This window comes from Lactuca virosa, chromosome 2 (assembly GCF_052849685.1).
Source record: "Lactuca virosa cultivar CGN04683 chromosome 2, Lactuca_virosa_CGN04683_v6, whole genome shotgun sequence".
NCBI lineage: Eukaryota > Viridiplantae > Streptophyta > Magnoliopsida > Asterales > Asteraceae > Lactuca > Lactuca virosa.
Window position 1 is genome coordinate 215,465,733 of NC_136427.1, and position 18,954 is coordinate 215,484,686.

General features: G+C 36.1%; 1 protein-coding gene across 4 annotated transcripts; it reads left to right on the plus strand.

Annotated features, from left to right (window-relative positions):
• Positions 1-14,002: 14,002 nt before the first annotated feature.
• On the plus strand, positions 14,003-18,558 carry LOC145160178 (uncharacterized). Of its 4 annotated transcripts, XM_079079284.1 has the most exons (13): positions 14,003-14,107; positions 14,242-14,328; positions 14,538-14,612; positions 14,732-14,815; positions 14,955-15,024; positions 15,289-15,380; positions 15,619-15,660; positions 16,124-16,204; positions 17,007-17,133; positions 17,320-17,425; positions 17,953-18,052; positions 18,171-18,216; positions 18,304-18,558. In XM_079079284.1, the coding sequence occupies exons 1-13, from the start codon at positions 14,087-14,089 to the stop codon at positions 18,402-18,404; spliced, it is 1,032 nt and encodes a 343-aa protein (XP_078935410.1). In that variant the 5' UTR covers positions 14,003-14,086; the 3' UTR covers positions 18,405-18,558. The 4 variants fall into 4 exon arrangements, 3 of the variants coding, with proteins under 3 accessions (XP_078935410.1, XP_078935411.1, XP_078935412.1); XR_013738052.1 differs by lacking the exon at positions 17,007-17,133 and having other exon boundaries at positions 17,312-17,425; positions 18,304-18,395; XM_079079285.1 differs by lacking the exons at positions 17,953-18,052; positions 18,171-18,216; positions 18,304-18,558 and having other exon boundaries at positions 17,007-17,184; positions 17,312-17,422.
• Positions 18,559-18,954: the final 396 nt, after the last annotated feature.

Here is an 18,954-nt window from a genome sequence, read left to right on the forward strand (position 1 = left end):
ACTTTCGGGTGTGTCTGAACTCAAACTAAGGAATTGGTATAGAAATTTTCAAAGAGAAAAGACAGTTTTGTAAAAAGAGTTTTGAGAAAGGAAACAATTTTAGAAAAGTGAAAAGAATTCAGAAAGAAAAGAACTTTGATAAGAGAAAAGGGTGTGGTGCATGCAATCAACCGAGCTCAAGTAAGTTCTCCCAAATTACCCATACAAGTTTATGATATGTTATGACTATGTGATGAGCATGCTAGATTAGGACTAAGGATCTAGGGAGGATGCCTTATGTGCCTGTTATATGTGCTTTTGAGCTGCATGATAGTGCTGGTTAGACAGTAGTAGGATAGCCTGTATAGGTTATGCCTGGTAGTATGAGCTTAGCATTGTATGCTAGTATAGTTCTCGTTATGAGAATAGATTTGCTTGGGTAGTTTCCTGTGTCCGAATGCTGCTTGCTTTGTGCTTTGTGGGACTCTGAGTGATGGGAGTTAGCCATTAGGTGAATACGTCACGTCACGTGTGATCAGGGTTGAATAATCTCAGAGTGCTGGATTTAGCCCTATTGCGCAGCTCTTGTTTACGTCTAACCGTTGTAAGGACCAGTCTTTTACTCGAAGGATTATCTGAGCCTCGTCACATGTGATGGTGCTCAGGTGATGGCTAATTTGCATTACAAGGAGGCCTTCAGCAGCTGAGGACTGGTTTTGGTTGAGCCATAGATTTCCTAGGGCAAGCCTAGGATGAGTTAGTGCTGGGAGCAATAGTAGTAGTGAAAGGGACTTGGTGGAGTCGAGGTAACTCTTGAGGAAAGTACGGATAGATGTGGAAGGTAGTATGGGCCCGTACTACTGGAAGCAGAGGATCCGTACTCGATTCAAGAGGGGCCAAGACAAAACCAGGGAACTTGTAGTGTGTGTATGATCCCTCGTCAGTGATGAGTATTCTGATAGTTCTGTGATATGTTTTCAGCATGGTGACTTTGCGTGAGAGACCAGTGGGCAGGTCAGGCGCCGGAGAGGGATCAGGCTCAGGTTCAGGGACCGAGCAACTCGAGGAGCGTATGAAAGAGTTTGTCTCAGCGGAGGTTACGTGCAGCATACTAGATCAGACTCCTGTGATCTTTGGCACGGTCAAGGAGGGTATACTGGAGATCTTGGATGAGAGGCTGGGAGCCTTCCGTACCGAGATGATGACCTTGATGGGAGCGCGTACCTTGACATTCCGAGAGTTTAGAGCTTGCGGAGCACCAGATTATCATGGGGCTAGGGACCCCATTGCTAGCAGCAGGTGGTTGGCCGATGTCGCCAATGCATTCCGTACGAGCCGGTGTCCCGAGGGGGACAAGGTCAGACTCGCCTCCTGCTTTCTGAAGGACAGAGCTAGGGATTGGTGGGAGGAGATTGTTCATGCCTTGGGGGATGATGCCGCGTTGGACGCGATGACATGGGGTGATTTCTCGGCCAGGTTCAGGGCTGAGTTCTCACCGACTATTGAGGTGCAGCAGTTGGCACGGGAGTTTCAGGATTTGACACAGACTACTGAGACTGTGGCGGAGATCACCGCCAAGTTCAGGGAGAGGGCCCTTCTTGTTCCGCAGTATGTCGCGGATGAAGAGATGAAGAAGGCCCGATATCACGAGATGTTGAGGGATGACATCAGGCAGTTTGTGAGCAGGTCCAACTGCAAAACGTTGGAGGATATGATCGCACGAGCTAGAGAGAGGGAGATTGATTTGGAACAAATCTGGAAGAGGAATCCGGATGAGGTTCAGGTAGCCACAGGCTCGGGTAAAAGGCCCAAGGGGTCAGATTCGAGATCGAGGGATTACCAGAGTCGCGGCCGATGCGGGAGGTATGACAGGACGCACGAGGGTGCGTGTAGGAGTGGTAGTGGTGGAGATTCGGGCTGCTTCAAGTGCGTCCGGACTGGTCATTTTAGCAGAGATTGTACTGCTACCACCATGCAGGGATCAGACTTGATATGTTTTCACTGCAGTCAGCGGGGCCACAAGAAGGCCCAGTGTCCCAGTTTGTTTTCGGCAGGACGGGTGATAACACCTGCCCCTGCAACTTTGAGGATCACGGACGGCCGTCAGGGCCGAGCAGAGGCGCCTGCGGTAGGAGGCAGGGCTTTTCAGATGACTACCATGGAGGCGCGAGCAGCGCCGGACGTTGCAGGTGTGTGTCTTTCGTTTCTCTGTTAACTTTTATTCATGATTATATTGTTATGGTTCTGCATCGCTAATGGTATAAGTATTTCCGAATTGTGTGGCTTGCTTGTGATTTAGTTATATTCCATCTGCATGCCTTGGATAATAAAATGGTAGTTAGGGGTTGTGCCCTATTGGAGCAGGTTACTTAGGATGCAGTAACTATAACATGCTTATGTGGAACTCAGTAGTGTCCCGCTAGCTTCAGGAAGGTGTTATTGAGTGATGGATTGGTTAGATCCCTAGCTGTGGCAAGCTTGGGTTTTTTTTCAGCAGATTGATTGCGGAATGGTAGAAAAGATTGGGAATTCTTCTCAAGCATTGAGCAGTGAGGTATAAGCAGGATCAAAGTGGGGGAGAACCCTCCGAGTGTACAAGGGTAAGAGCACACAGATCCAGAATGAGTACGCGACCTCCGAAAAGGAAAGAAAATAGCACAGCGATTGATGGATTGAGGAGTTAAGGGTTGGGAGTTTGAGAAACTTCCCAACAGTTAGTTCATGTAATCGGGATGGTTAGTAACTGGTTGGGAATTCAGGTTGGAGGATCGCTTGTAGGACTCGAGTGAGTCGGAATGAAGATTTTAAGAACAGTTAGCATGGGATGCTTTTGTGTTAGTAGTTAGTGGCAGAGACAGCATGTAGAGCATGGTAGAGCGGCGAGAGAGCCGCAACATTTTTCCCAGCAGCGAGTTAGTGGCGGAAGTGATGTAAGACTGCGGGTAAGCCGTAGCATTCCCTAACAGCTTAGTTAACGGAGAATGGGCGGAGGCCCGTATCTCCTAGTTAGCGGAGAATGGGCGGAGGCCCTTATCTCCTATTTAGCGGAGTTTGGGCGAGGCCCTTATCTCTTAGTGATCAAGGTGGGGATCAGGAAAGGGTAGTTCGTTGAGATTAGTATGGAGTGGACCTGCGTAGCCCTAAAGAGGTGAGACCTTGGGAGAGGCTGCTCCAGGATACAGTTGGGTGAAACCTAGGAGCAGGGTTGCTCAGTAGTATGGTTGGGTGAGACCCGTGGGCGAGGCCCGTATGATAGTAGCAGCATGGGTGAAACCTAGGAGAAGGGTTGCTCAGTAGTATAGTCGGGTGAGACTCGTGGGCGAGGCCCGTGAGATTTTAGCAGCACAGGTGGGACCTGGTAGGGACCGTAGGGTCAGGGCAGGGGATCGAGGATCCCAGGACCTGTAGCGCCAGAGTGGCAGAGTAGATAGAGCAGTAATAGATAGCCGAAGCTTCTTCGGAAGTCGCTGGGAGCGGCTAGGAGATTTTGTTGGGCGTAGCGACCGGTGGGAGTTCGGTAATCCAGTTATGGACAGATTAGTTGGGACGTGGGGTTGTCTCAGTTCATCCGGAAGGCGGATAAGGGACAACATAACTTTCAGCTAGTGGCAGTGATGATAGAAGGACTATGGGGTAAGGCAGATATTTGACTAAGGGTGTTGCGCCTCTCACAGCAGGGTTGGATAATCTCAGAGGGAAGGGTTTGACCATGTTGCACAACTCTCGTTTGAGTCTTAACCGTTGCAGGGATGAATCCTTTACTCGAAGGATTATCTGAACCATTCGCTGGGATGGGTACTCAGCATTAAATTGTAAGTAGTAAGAAGTATTCAGTGTGTACGGCAGCCGTAACCAGCACTGGGAGTGGCTGGAGTATTGGATATCATGAAAGGTATGTCCTTCACAGTGATAGGGGAAGTGGTTAGTTATGGGAAGTAGCCTTGGGAAGGCCAGAAAACGCGCAAGGTAAAGGGGAGTGAACCCCTAAGGGGTTGAATATGAGTGCTCGGGGAGTAATGGAAGGATTACCAATGGAACAGGATGTGTTCTCTGGACGGTGGAGGATTGTTATTACAAGAATTAGGGTTGGTATGCATGACCGGGCGGAAGGCCAGCGGAAGTAGTCAGCGGGTGTTAGATTTTTTTCAAGCAGGGTGTTGAAAGCAGATTGCAGGACGATTGGCCGTAGAGAACTTTGAGGACGAAGTTTAGTTTAAGTGGGGGAGAGTTGTAACACCCAGAATCAGAAAGACCAAGAAAAGAAAGGAAAAGCTCTAAGTCAAGGAGTCGACTCGTCGAGTCCAGGGAAGACCTCGACGAGTCGGAGCGGGATCCGGGTCATAGAGTAAGTGACCGACTCGTCGAGTCGGCAAGTGGACTCGGCGAGTCTGTTCTGGGCGAGAAAAACCCTAATCTTAGGGTTTGCACCCTATATAAAGAACATCATATCCCTCCCTCAGCCTCTTTACCACCCTTTTGAGATCCAGAAACCCTAAATCGTGAGTGAGAGTCCTTGGGAGCAATTTGGAGCTTAGATAAGTGGTTTTTGTGAAGAGATCTTGAAGATCAAGAAGCTTGGATCAAGGGGATTTACAGAGATTTGGATTATTCTTCAGTGGGAGGTCATCTTGGAGGTGATAAGCTGTTACCTTCACCCTTTTTGCATCTAGATCTATTCTTGAATGAGATTTTGGGGCTATTTTGGTAAGATTGAGATCTATTTCGGGTTTGGGGCTTAGATCTGAGGTTGTTACTTCAGATCTAGGGTTGTGATGGTCCAGAATGTCTTAAAGCAACAGTCAATGAATTGTTGGTGAAGCCCCTTTGTCTTAAACCCTAGCCCTAAAGTGTTTTGGGCCTTTAGCTCCTTGGTTTCACGTAAAGTTTGCAACTTTACGTGGGGGTTAGACTGTAGAAGAGTGGATCTATGGGTTGGAGCCCCTGCATGGCTCGAAAAGCCACTGTATGGATTAAGGATTGAAGAGACTCGGCGAGTTGTATGATGATGGGCAAGGACTCGACGAGTTGGAAGAACAACTCGGCGAGTCTGGTGAAGATTGTCGTGGACTCGGCGAGTCTGTTCTTGGACTCGGCGAGTCAGGTCGCAGACCCCCAACCTCTTCTGGTTAAGGCACATATTAGTGAGTTGAGTGGTGACTCAGTAAGTTGGACAGTATGGGACTCAGAGATCGTTGAACTCGACGAGTCTTGGGGTGACTCGGCGAGTTGAATCGTATTATGAGAGTTTCTGAGTTTAAGAACTCGGCGAGTCTATGGGTTGACTCGGCGAGTAGAGTCAATCAGGAAGGTTGACTTTGGCCAGGACTTTGACTTTGACCGATTGACTTCAAGGGTATTATGGTAATTTGGATATTTATGTCAATGGTTCATTGATGGCTTTAGGTGTTGGAGTTTGGAGCAGTAATTCGGGGTTGTGCTTTCGTGGTTCAGCTTCTGCAGTAGGAGGTAAGTTTCCCTTGTGTGGATGGGTCTACGGCCACAATGCCAGCCCATGTAGTAATGAGTAGGAAGACCCGGGGGTTAGCCTTAGGCACTATATGCTAGTATGATATTCAGTACCAAGGTCCAGTGATAGCGGGCGGGTGCCCAAGGAATGGTTTGCATGATAGAATATACTTGTTATCTGTGTGATACATGTATGTGCCTGGTAGGGAGGTGAGTGTGGGCGAGGTCCCGTAACTCACAAGGAGCAGAGTGTGAACGGTGTTCCATATCTCATTAGCAGCAGAGCAGGGGCGAGGCCCAAGTTAGGAAAGGAGTGAGTGTGGGCTGGGCCCGTATCTCACTACCAGAAGGAGTGTGGACGGGGTTCCATGACTCATCAGTAGCAGGACAAGGGCGAGGCTCAAGATAGGCGAGGCCTTAGAACAGGATTCAGTAGTATATGTTTGGTTATGTGTTGTGGTATGTTTAAGTGTTAGTATATGATTAGCGGGCGGGGCCTAGGGACAGGCGGGGCCTAGGAGAAACAGATATGTATCCGAGCGGGGATCAAAGCTAGGCGGGGCCTGGAGCGGCGGGGCCGTTTTAGCGGGCGAGGCCCGAGGTAGTGGGCGAGGCCCAAAGTAGCAGGTGTGGCCCAGTATTTGCAGTATGTGATTATGCAGGGTATGTGGTAGGTTGGGGAACTCACTAAGCTTCGTGCTTACGGTTTTCAGTTTTGGTTTTAGGTACTTCCGGTAGCGCAGGGAAGAGCTCGGGGTGATCGCCTGTCACACACCATTGATTAGACAGCCTGGGATGTTTTACTCTGATAATGAAAATATGTTTTGGATTTAATACTCTGGTTTATGTTTGGTTTCGTTTATGGTTTGACAATTATGTTTTAAGTAATGATTTTAAAGGAAATTTTTAATCATGAATTTTTGGTCGTTACACAAACTTTTGAGATTACATCTTTAATCAAAACAACACCAATTACATCTCTAATACCACTTGTTAGGGAAATAGACAACACTTGTCAAGAATCAAAACATATATGATTCCACTTGCCAAGCTCTAATGACCCTTGTTAGGAAGTAATGCGGATAACACACAGATTCAAAAGCATACAGAGACACAATATTTATGTGGTTTGGTTAAGGTGACCTACGTCTATAGACAGGAGGGGAGTATTCTTTATTTATGAATTCTGAAACAGAGATTACAAGTACAACCAACAAAGATTGGAACTACTCACCAAGGATATAAAGGACACTTTCAAATGATTAGTAGGCATCCCTATTTATAGACTAGGGATCAAACCTAAAACCCTAATGGTCAAACTCATTAATATATAGGCCCATGAAATGTGTCAACCAATCACATTCCACCATGCATCCGCTTATGAAACCTTTATCATTTAGATACATTGCATGAGCATCAACAAAACACATGATGGAGCATCACGAACCAAGATGATTCATCAGAAGTAATTGTTTTAGTAAAAAATCTTCATAATAATTTCGTAACCAAATTAATATGTGATGCGTGATGTTTTGTTTAAAGATTTAAGAAAGAAAAACTATAAACCGTTTAAGATGTTGAAAAATATTTAAGATCTTGAAGAACTATCACGATCTTAAAGATCTTGACGAACAATCAAGATCTTAAAGACAAATAAAATGCAAATAAATATTTTAAATATTTTAAATGCTTTATATGCTTGATATATTCAGAATTTCAATAATATCTAGAATGCAAAGAAAAACATATTTTAAATGTTTTACTATATGAAACCAATGAGGAGTGTAAAAGTCCCAAGATGTTCAAGGTATGTAAAACTATAGAGATGTTTAAGATTCGTAAAAGATTTCAAATGATTCAAAATTATTAAAATGCATAGAAATACGAAGATGTTGAAGATAAACAAAAGATTAAAGATGTTTGAACCATATAAAAGTAAACATTCAAGATGCGACACAGGAGGATATACTAGGAAACCCCTTGATCTTTCTCTTTAGTGGAGATTTTGCTTTATAAATCTAGTGGTTCTAAATCTATTATTTCTATATTGTATAATTATTTCTTAATTTTGTTTATATTTTGATTACGTTTGATTATAAGTTTTATGTTTGAATCTTAACCGTGAAGTGAATTTCAATAAAATGAATATTTTTTTGAAGTTTCTAAACTGCACAAACCGCGCCTCACCGCATCACATCAAACAACACCGCATAATGCAGTTTATGATTTTTTCTGTGCAGTTTGTAATTTTATAAACCACACTACGTGGTGTGGTTTGGCGTTTTGATTTTAAACCACACCAAAATGCACTGCAAACACCCTACCATTAGCTATAACAAGACGAATATACGTGCACTGCATGGAATAAGATTATGTAGTAAAAATTAGGCAAGTACATATTGAAAGTAATTATGTTATTAATATTTACCATGAAGTAATAGTTTCATACACTAATTTGTTATGTAAAATTGTAATTATTTTGAAGCATGTTATAACATATATTAAAATCATATAATTTAATAGCCGCTACTCGAGCTGACGTGTGAATAGATCTAATAGTTCATGATTTAATGTTACTTATAACGTTATGATTAACTAATTTATAAATTACTTATTTGATGTTTTTTTGTAAGGTAATCTATAAGGTTATGTTATTTTTAATTATTATTATTGTTAATGGTTATGATTTAAAAACCATTTTTTTGAAAGAAATTCAATTATTATAAAAAATAGTTTTGAATATTTTAGGTAATTTGACATGACGATTTAGTTTTATATTTAAAACATTTAAATGTTTTAAACTAATTTAAAAAGTTAATGTTTGAATACTTTTATATTAGTTATATATTTTGATTTATATTTAGGATTTAACAAGATATTTAAATTAATATTTTAATTACTTATATTGATAATTCAAAAAACTTACCATTAATATGATAATATTTCACATTTAATAACACATATAAATTAATTTATGTATACATATAAACGATATATTTTTTTCTTACACCATATGCATTTGAAACCTCCGAAATATTTCATTTTCCACTTAATTAAAAACAAACATTCAAAAGTTTTTTTTAACTTATATATACTTAATGGTATTTTATGACACAAATTGATTAAATCATGTTATTTTTTAACTTATATATAATTAATGGTATTTTATGACACAAATTGATTAAATCATGTTCATTTTGTCATTCGATTCTTTTTATTCATTATGGGCATGGCCATTTCACTTGCACTCCAAGTTTCCTCATAATATCTCTTTTTGTATGTGTATCCATAATTTCATTTTCTTGCAGAGAATACTAATAGATGTATTACCACTAAAAAATTTGGATTCTTTTGTTACACGGTTTGTTATTGATTTAATACATGCAGTCTTTTTATTTTTATTATTAATATTTTTCTCACTTTTGATGAAGTTTTTGTTATTGTTTATACTCCGTGTGTTTTCATTGGTTGTTGCTCGCATCTCCAGTGAAACCAAAATCTAGAATGATAATACATCTCAACCACATATTCCTCTACCTACAAGATTTTTTTATTTTTAGATAACAATTAAGATTATAATTATTAATTCTTCCAGTCAAGTAGAATGATAAGATTGTTCATTCTTATAGTATTTTTTATTAAGCCTGTGTGCTTATAACATTTTTTTTCACATGAATAAATACGTTTTAAGTTTAAAATGCGATGATTGTTTATATAATGTCTTTTAATTAAAAAAAAATTATAGTATTATATTAATTAATTTATCAAAACACATGACTTTGGTGGTTTAATATTTTTACTCAAATAAGTATTTACATACAATTTACTCTAAATAGTATATCTCTGTATTAAAATATGATATATTCACATGACTCGATGTACACGACTGCAAGGCTTGATCAAGTTAATGGCTTCCAAAATATAATAACAAAGATGATATTAAACAAGATGACGAGATTACGTGAGTAAGAGAAGACGAATGCAACAATTTGGATTTGGTGTGTTATTTGAGTGACGAAACCAAATTTGTTCAAACTGGACATGAATAACAAAAAAACGGATAAACTGAAGTAATATAGTTCGATTAAGTGACAAACATCAAACTGATAACCCAAAATCCAACTTACCCGCATGAGGATCATGCCTAAATGACATAAAGTATATTAGATGGTGTGATATTCTTTAGATAAAAATGACATCATTTCTCACATTTGTCTCTATATAAAAGTGTAATTAAATATTTTTTAAAAGTTAACTGATTTTATATATAATTGTAAATTTTTATTTATGTAGGTAAACGGAAGAAAGTATTTATTGATGTATTTTATATGCTATTGTTAGAGAACAAATGTATGTGTGGATATATATCATTAGGATAATACAATTCTAAAAGATATAATTGATTAATCATCATAATAGTTAATAATGGATACATCAAAAGTTAATGAAATTTTATACTATCCAATAATAAATGCTTTTGAGATAAGTTAATTTAAATATGTACTGACATAGCGATTTTTAATAACATATATAAATTATATGATAATTTTCTACGCAACGCACGGATGTTCGCCTAGTAAAATATATATTAGAATAAAATATGAAGAGTTTGAGGGTTTCACATGCATATAATGAAAGAAAAAAATGTTTCTTTTAAAATGTAGTGTGTGTATATATATATATATATATATATATATATATATATATATATATATATATATATATATATATATATATATATATAATATTAGATATAGAACCATCAAAATTAATTTCATTTTGATTAAAAAACACAATTTTTTTTATTATTTTTTTAGCTTTTAATTCATATTACTTTTGATTCATATTATTTTTGATTTCGTAATTCACCCCCAACATCTATGTATTTTGAATGTATTTTCTTTATTAGACCTCTAGTAGACTTTATAACTTCACTAACACTTACATTATGTATACTTGCATGGATTTTTTTATGGATTATGGAAAGAGGTTTATTGAATTTTTTAATAAACACTTTCAATCTTTCATTATAGTTTTCTATATTATATTTCATTATAGAGACCTACATGTAGTTGGTAAAATATTTTTATACATGGTTTGTAGTGCAAAATTACACTTATAAAACCCCATAAAAAATTTATACAAAGCCTATCATAAGCTTTAATAAGACAAAATTGCAAAAATGCTCCCTATGTTTTGTCAAAATTATGTGGTTTTGGTACAAACCCGCCAACCCGTGACATGTATAGTTAATGGGTCGTGTTCGGGTTGGTGTATTTTGACCCGCCAACCCGCGACCCGCCAACCCAAACACGACACGATTGTTAGGCCTACCTAAGAGTAATTTTAAGATAAAACCATACTCTCTCCGTCCCAAAATTATTGTCCACTGACAAAAAAATACAAATTAAGGAAACATTAATTACCACTAAATTTATTAAATGAAATGACAGTTGTACCATTTTGTTGTATTTAATTTCATGGTAGTTTAGTTAATAATGAAATGTATTTTGGTAAAATAAATATTTATTTTTAGAAGTAGACTATAATTTTAGAACAAAAAAAAACATGGACTATTAATATGAGACAGAGAAAATATTTATTTAATAAACTTTAATGTTTTTATGTTAATAACGCTAACTTGATGTGTTAACTAATCATTCTTTTAAAATGTAATAATTTTCAAAAATTATGGTCCAAGTTGGAAAGTAGTTTGCATGCATGCATGTAAACTTGAATCAACGATAAGAAGATCTCACGTTGATTAATATCGATGAATATTGTTTTGGGGTTATGAATGCACGTATATGATGATTAGCGCATGCAATTTTTCGTAATCTGTTCCCAGCCGCAATGAGGGACCTACAATATCCAACTCTTTACCAACGATACTTCATCATTTTATTTTACTTTCGTTTCTAGGACTCTGTGTTTGATTGACCGAATTACAAAAAGAATGTTTGACATAAATCTTGACATTGGTTGAGTTAAAGAAACAAAAGGGGATCGAGTTAATACTTAATATCAGGGACGAACTAGATGTCGTTTTAAATTAAAGATATATATATTGTAATGTTTGTAGTGTAAGAAAAACTGTACTCTTTATTGTGATACTATTTACCTTGATCAAAGTTTTTGTATTCATTATTTGATTAAGATGGAAATCTTGTTGATTTAATTCGCTCTTTTTTTTACTATTCAACTCTATCCAGCTCACGTATTTGTTGTATTCAATGATAATGATCGGAGATCTTTTGAATAAGAATGTTGAGAGAAGCTTCCTCGAATAGATAAGAGTTTTGAAGTACTAAAAAACATAATCCTCAAAAGATGAAACTACAACATGAATCAATGAATCCTTGTTTTTTTCTTGTTTCTCTCTCCAAGATTACTAAGCCTAATGTGTGTGTGTGTGAGAGAGAGAGAGGGGGGATGGGGTCCAAGGTGATGTTAAAAGAAGGTAGCAAATGAGTTTAAAGGAAAAGGTGGTTTGATGAAGAAGACAAGAGAGAGATGGAAAAGTGTAATTGGGGTTTTATGGGAGAAGCCCCTAAACAAGAGTCTTGTGTACTTTGGGAAAAGTTAAAGATTTTGAACCAAGACAGCTACTTCTTATTGTCTCCTCTATGGGGATCTTATATATATTTTTTTCTTTTTTCTTTATTATCATATACATACCCTTCTTAAATCATATCCGCCATTTAACATGTGGCTCAAAAGTTATATTAATATGGAAATATTATATGTAAATTTACATGAATACCATTATAAACACTATAACTGTTAGATCTATAGTGTTAAGAACATTACGATTAATATATAGTGGTCATTGCCAATTTGATTTTCATTTTAAAAACTAAAATTTTGAAATTAATGATGTTATTACCAATTTGATCTATAGTGTTAAGACCATTACGATTAACATATAGCGACTTATAGATCTAATTCATATTGTCTATTGATTATTATTGATTTTTTTAGAAAATACAATTCATTCCTAGAGTAAAGTCATAGGCAGATGAAAAAAGTTTGACGAATCAATTGTGTATCTAGATTATTATTGCTGAAAAAGTGAAAATTATGTAGTGAGGGAATAGTTAGTAGTTATGATAATAAATAAATAAATTTAAAATGTCTTGAGGAATCACAATTCAACAAACACACCATAATGGGCCTGGGTTGGTCAATCAACTTGTAAGTTGTTAAGTGGGCATGAAAACCGGTTATTCTATTTCAAATCGAAATAGACCCGAACCCATAATTCCCTATCACCAATTCACCACCCTTGTCCCGGCCAAGGTTTCTCTTAGGGGTGCGCATAAATGGGTACCTGAGCGAATTTTTTGAAACTGGAACCGGAACCGACAGTTCCTAATATGTTGGAACCAAAATCAGATCCGGACTGCATCTGTTCCTAATGATTTGGAACTGCTCTTGGAACCGTCGGAACCGGTTCCTGTTCTGGATACCCGGTGTCTAATTAAAAAAAAAATCCATGGCTTACCTTTTAAACTATAAATAGTTTACAAAGTTGTTTAAAAGAAAAAATATACCTTCTGTGTTTATAACCTAGATTACATAAAGTTGATTTTGTACTTTATAAATATATAACTTATGATCATGGAATGTTAAGCATAAATTGCTTCAGAACTTAAAAAAACATAAATGAATTCCAAAGATAAATAGCTAATTGTCTACAGAACATTATTTGAGTAGGATATTAAAAAGGGATATAATTTCGTTTAGTTTTAGAAGTTGAAAATTTAAAGAATCGTTTCCTTCTGGTAAGCTACGTAACTTTGACTATATATTTGCAATATATTGAAGGAATTCGAACATCACACACACACATATACACCTGGTTAATATAAGTAGAAGATATATGATTTTATATACGGGTGATTATAACATGGTTTGATGCAGTTTTTTGACCAAACCGAACTACAAACTGCAAGGTGCAGGTTTTATACGGTAAAAACTGATATGTGCGGTTTTGTTTTAGTGCGGTTTTACATGCAGTTTCGGTTCCATTTTGTGTGATTTTACAGTTAAAATGATTTGGTTTTTCATGTCCAAACCCGATTTTTAGTTGACTTTCCTTTTATTTCCAGTAGAGATTCTCATTTAAATGTATTTAATATGCTTGTGTTATATGTTAGTATTTGGTAGACTTTGATCCTAGTATATAAACTTCTTTATGATATTAGAATTTTGAAATCTTTGAGTATATGTTGCTTTGCAAGGGATTTGATTTTATAATCTCAAATTTAGGGTTGTTCATGGTTCGGTTCCAAAATTTGCATTTTTTTTTTAAAATTTAAAACTTTACCATTAGTTTTATGTGGGTTTAGGTTTTTCGATTTTTTTTATGTGGGTTTAGGTTTTTCGGATTCCTTATTTGTTTTTGTTCACCCCTAATTTTATAAATAAAATGACTATTACTGGATCACATTAACCTGAATCAAAATTATACAACCCGGATTATAGAGGACAAAAGTTGTAAGATAGAATATAATAGAGGGACCATTGCCGAGCAATCTAAAAAGACGCAAGTTTTGCCGCCAGTTGGGTCCACTCTTCACATTTTATCTTTCTCTTCGATTGTGAGGGAGATAAAGGATTGCAGGAGCGACAGACATCAATGGCGAACCCTAGAGTCAAGGTTCGTAGTACTATCTTCTCCTGAACTCTTACCTACAAACTAATTAACAAGCAATCCCTATGTTTTGCTCACATCGCTTATAAATCCGGATATTGAATTTCTCGTTGCTTTTTCGTGATGATTTTGTTGTTAAGATGAAAAATGCGAAGATAATACTGGGTTCTTCTTCAATGGCTCGTCGGAAAATCTTAGCAGAGATGGGATATGATTTTACAATCATGGTGAGTTATGAAATAATCCCTAATTCTTATGCGACATTATGATCTGTTGTCTTTCAATTTTCAATATTATTTGATTTGTAACTTACCTATAAAGTTTAATCTTAATCGATTCGTACTTTAAAAGATTCAAAATCCATTCTTTTTCTAACTATTGCCTATTTGGAAATGATCAATTTGAAAATATAGAAAATTCATTCATGTAACTTTAGACTGCAGATATTGATGAAAAGAGCATTAGGAAGGAAAAACCAGAGGATCTAGTAGTGGCTCTAGCTGAGGCAAAGGTACATTCTTGAATCTTGTGTGTTTATTTTGGGAAAAAAGGTGTTCAATTTTGCAGGAATGAAATTTGTTCATTTTTCAATATAAATTTTTTATTTTAATCGAATTTGAATTTTATCAGGCTGATGCACTCATTTCAAGGCTTGGAATTGCAGGACATAAGGAGGAAAACGCACGCCCCACACTGCTAATTACAGCAGACACAGTATATATGCATTGCCTTGTTCCCAATTTTAATTTCATTATTGCAAATAAAAGCTTATATATGTTGATAAAATACACACACATATAAGTCGGTGATATTTAATTACTATTACTTACCTACATTTGATTTAATTTTTCAGGTGGTGGTGTATGAAGGAACGATCCGTGAAAAACCATCGAGCAAGGAAGAAGCACGCCATTTTGTCAAAGGTTTTACATTTACTTAGGAAAACGTGTTTCAAAGTTCAAACTAATTGATATGGAGGGTATTTACGTCTTTACACAAGAGATCAGGTCATCAGGACCGAGTCTCTGTCCTCCCTTGGACCACCTTTTTGGGTGGAACAAAAGATAACAAATTTTGTGTGGTTGACATCAATCCTGTTCTTAGTTCAATGCATGTCAAACACAGACAACCTGTCTGGATCTGGGTGGGGCCTAGATGTTCACCTATTATCTTGTGATATTTCTCAGGTTACTCAGGCGGTTGTGCAATTGTTGTGGGATCTGTAGTAGTAACTAACCTTACCACAGGGATCAAGAAACGAGGATGGGATAGGTCGGAGGTATTATCATTATCTTTACTTTTTGACATAAGTCTCAGTCCAAGTCCAGTTCCAGTGCATGCTAAATACAGTACAACCTGTTCTGTTCTGTTTTGGACTGTCGATGTCAATTTCTACAGTCTAATGACCATCGGGCACTATTTGAGGTTTATGAACATCCACTGAAAGTGTTGAATTTATATAACATTAAACCATTTTTTTATTAAATTTGGATGATTTTCTTGTTGTTGTGGTGCAGGTCTATTTTCATGATATACCAGATGAGGCCATTGATAAGCTGGTAATGTGAATGAAAACAATACTTACTCATAGGACGCATATTCTTAATTCTTGTTACAATAGATAAATAAGTAATTTTATATAAGAAAAAACTTGCCTAAAATGAAAACATTGTAATGGTAATATTCTTTGTATTCACCAAAAGGAGCATATATTTTTAGAGTAAATTACATTTTTGGTCCCTGAATATATCTGTTTTTTTTCCAATTTTGAGCACAGAAGGTTTTTCTTCAAATTTAGGTCCTTATTTGAGGTTTTTGTAACGTTTTTGGTCCATGCCTCAAGTAGAATGAGTATATTTTTGGGACCAAAGTTACAAAAATCAACTATACCCGTGTACCCAAAATTCAAAATTGCAAGAATCTTTTTTGTGGTTTGAAACTGCAAAAATCAACTATAACCAGGGACCAAAAATGTAATTTACTATATATTTTTTATGGTTTTAATTATAGCTAATATTGTAGGTAGATGAAGGGGTAACACTTAATGTTGCTGGAGGACTGATGCTTGAACATCCACTAACTGCTCCTTTTGTTGACACTGTGGTTAGTCTCTCATTATTAATCTCCATCGACAAATATATATATATATATATATATATATATATATATATATATATATATATATATATATATATATATATACAGGATTATAAAATACTCAACTTTTGTCAATTAATTTTGTTTAATGTAGATTGGAACTTCTGATAGTGTTATGGGACTCTCTAAATCTCTCACCCAAAAGTTAATTGAGGAATCTCTTGAGTCGTCATAGTTGATCAAGTTTTACTAAGAATTTGAATAGGCATATGTATTTTTAACTCATGGCATATTTGATGGTTGATTAATTTGACATATATTTGTCTAGACAATCAAAATTATTTGAGAAGTATATTGTCCCAAAATTACGAAAAGTTTTGATGGGTAATTGGGTTATCAACTTAAATCTATAAAATTACCAAAACAACTTAATGGATGTGTGAAAACGTGTTGTTTTCTTTCTCAATAGTATCAAAACATACATAATTTTATGTTTAAATTGTAAGTTGTGTAGAATACAATACTGTAAATAAAACATTCACAAACATATGTTAAAAGTAATTATATTGTGAAACCAGACAATGAAAACTCCGACCAGCTTTGGAGGGGCAAATAGTTTACACTATTTTTACTTTCAGCAAATAGTTTACAGTTGGAATTATATAATCTGTGGGCACAAGTACCCAGTATGTGGAGGGGCAAAATTGGAAACTAAAATCAAACCATCAGTCTTCTTATGAGACAAAATAATAAAGAATCAACAACCACTCCCCTGATCCTGATTAGCTAAATTCGGGGTAAAAATTAGGCAACAATGACTCTAGGATTGATAAACGCAAATCCGATTGTACGTGAAAAGAAAGAAAGAATCACTCGAACAGATGCTCATCTTCACTGCGACGATCATGAAGCCGTTGATCCTCTTGATATTTATGATATCCTTTCCATTTTCCAATTCGTTTGCTTGATTATTAGCTCTTAATTTGGTATACGCTTTCTAATTTTCAATTTCTGTTTTTAGTTTTACAGTTTTACTAATTTGCTTGTAGCTTGTAAGGTAATTGAACTGAGGATTAGAAATTGAGATGATTTTGTTGTGATCTTTGACTTTAGATCGATAAATTTTGTGAGGGACATAAGAGATCCGGAGCATCCTTATTCGTTGGAACAGCTGAGTGTTCTATCGGAGGAGTCTATCACCGTCGACGAGAAGCTCGGCCGAATACTGTGAGTTTATTATCTCTTTCCGCTGCTTCTGCTTATGATTTTTCAAATTTCACAACTGGTATTTTCTACATGAACATCGATTTTTGATAGTTTAGTTGCATATTTTTCTTTGTCCAAATAGATCAACATTTTTATGTAACTAAAATCGTTTTTGTTAATTCAGAACTGAACTGAAAAGTTACTTCGTGAAAAGTGAGCAGATTCCATTATTGGACTCTCGTGATCCCTGTGAATTTTAATAATATTTTGTATCGATTCAACTAAAAAGAAACTAACATTACTTTGTTTCACCAAGATCTTACTATTAATGATTTAATGGCCTCTTTTCATTTCAAAATATGGTAGATTTTTAATCGAGTGACAATCAAATATATTTTTGGTTATAAATCTTTCAAGCATTTAATCTTAAAAGGACAGTTACATATTTTTGTTTTTGTTTTTTTTTTTATTTAATCGGGACAAAACGACTTAATGAATTAAGACAAAAAGAAAATCAAATGCTAAATAATTTGATTGTTGTATTTTAGGATAAGTTTCACCCCAACCATTCAGCACTGCAGTATGGCAACGGTAATTGGTTTATGCTTGAGGGTTAAACTCAAGGATTGTTTCCCTCCACATTTTAAGGTCAGAACTCACAACACAAAATTATTAATTTCATAATTTTGTAATACAAGTATATGATATTATTATGATTATTACATTTATTGTTATTCATGACAAATTTATTAAACATTACGTACAGGTAGACATCAAAGTAGCTCCTGGATCACATGCAGATGAAGCCGCAGGTAAAAAAGATTAATTATAATTAATTAATGACACGTGGTGTCGTGGTAATTAATATCAAAGTTTATTTTGGTTTTTACTTTTTACAGTTAACAAACAGTTGAATGACAAGGAAAGGATTGTGGCTGCCATGGAGAACCCTAACCTTCGACACCTTGTTGACGAGTGCCTTCACTCAAGTGAGCTTTAGTCTGTTGTACAGTAAGCTTACTTTGTGGTACTATGGTAGTCCGTCTTTTTTTTTTTGTATAATATTATCTCATTTCGGAAAAATCTTAGTAATATTGTTATTTAATGATCATGTAATGTTGTATCTGGTATTCAAAAAGAATGGGTCTTGTTCATGGCGACTTGTTTATGTTTAAACTAATACAAAAATCAAGGATAAACACTAATAATAGTATAATAACAACCGTGATAAAATATACAATGGGATACCCAAGATAGGATCTCATGATCATGATCATCATCTATAGAGTTACATATCAAAAGTCGCTACTTGATGTCATGCATGGAGTGTACGTTGGGATTGAGGACTTCGACAAAACACAAAACACGATAATAAAGATGTGAATAACAATAAGAACACAAAGATTTAATATGGTTTACTTGGTTAGATTGACCAGCCTTCGCTTCTAACATTCTCTAACGATTCAGTCTTTAGTCCTCGACAATAACCTCACTCCGAAGCTTCACCCATTTAGCAGCTTCACCAAGTTGCTTTGCTCTCTGTCGAGGTC

Coding starts and splice junctions, on each gene's coding strand:
- LOC145160178 (XM_079079284.1), top strand. CDS start 14,087: ATGGCGAACCCTAGAGTCAAG. Junction 15,025..15,288: donor AGCACGCCATTTTGTCAAAG/GTTTTACATTTA, acceptor GATATTTCTCAG/GTTACTCAGGCGGTTGTGCA. Junction 18,053..18,170: donor GTTTCCCTCCACATTTTAAG/GTCAGAACTCAC, acceptor CATTACGTACAG/GTAGACATCAAAGTAGCTCC.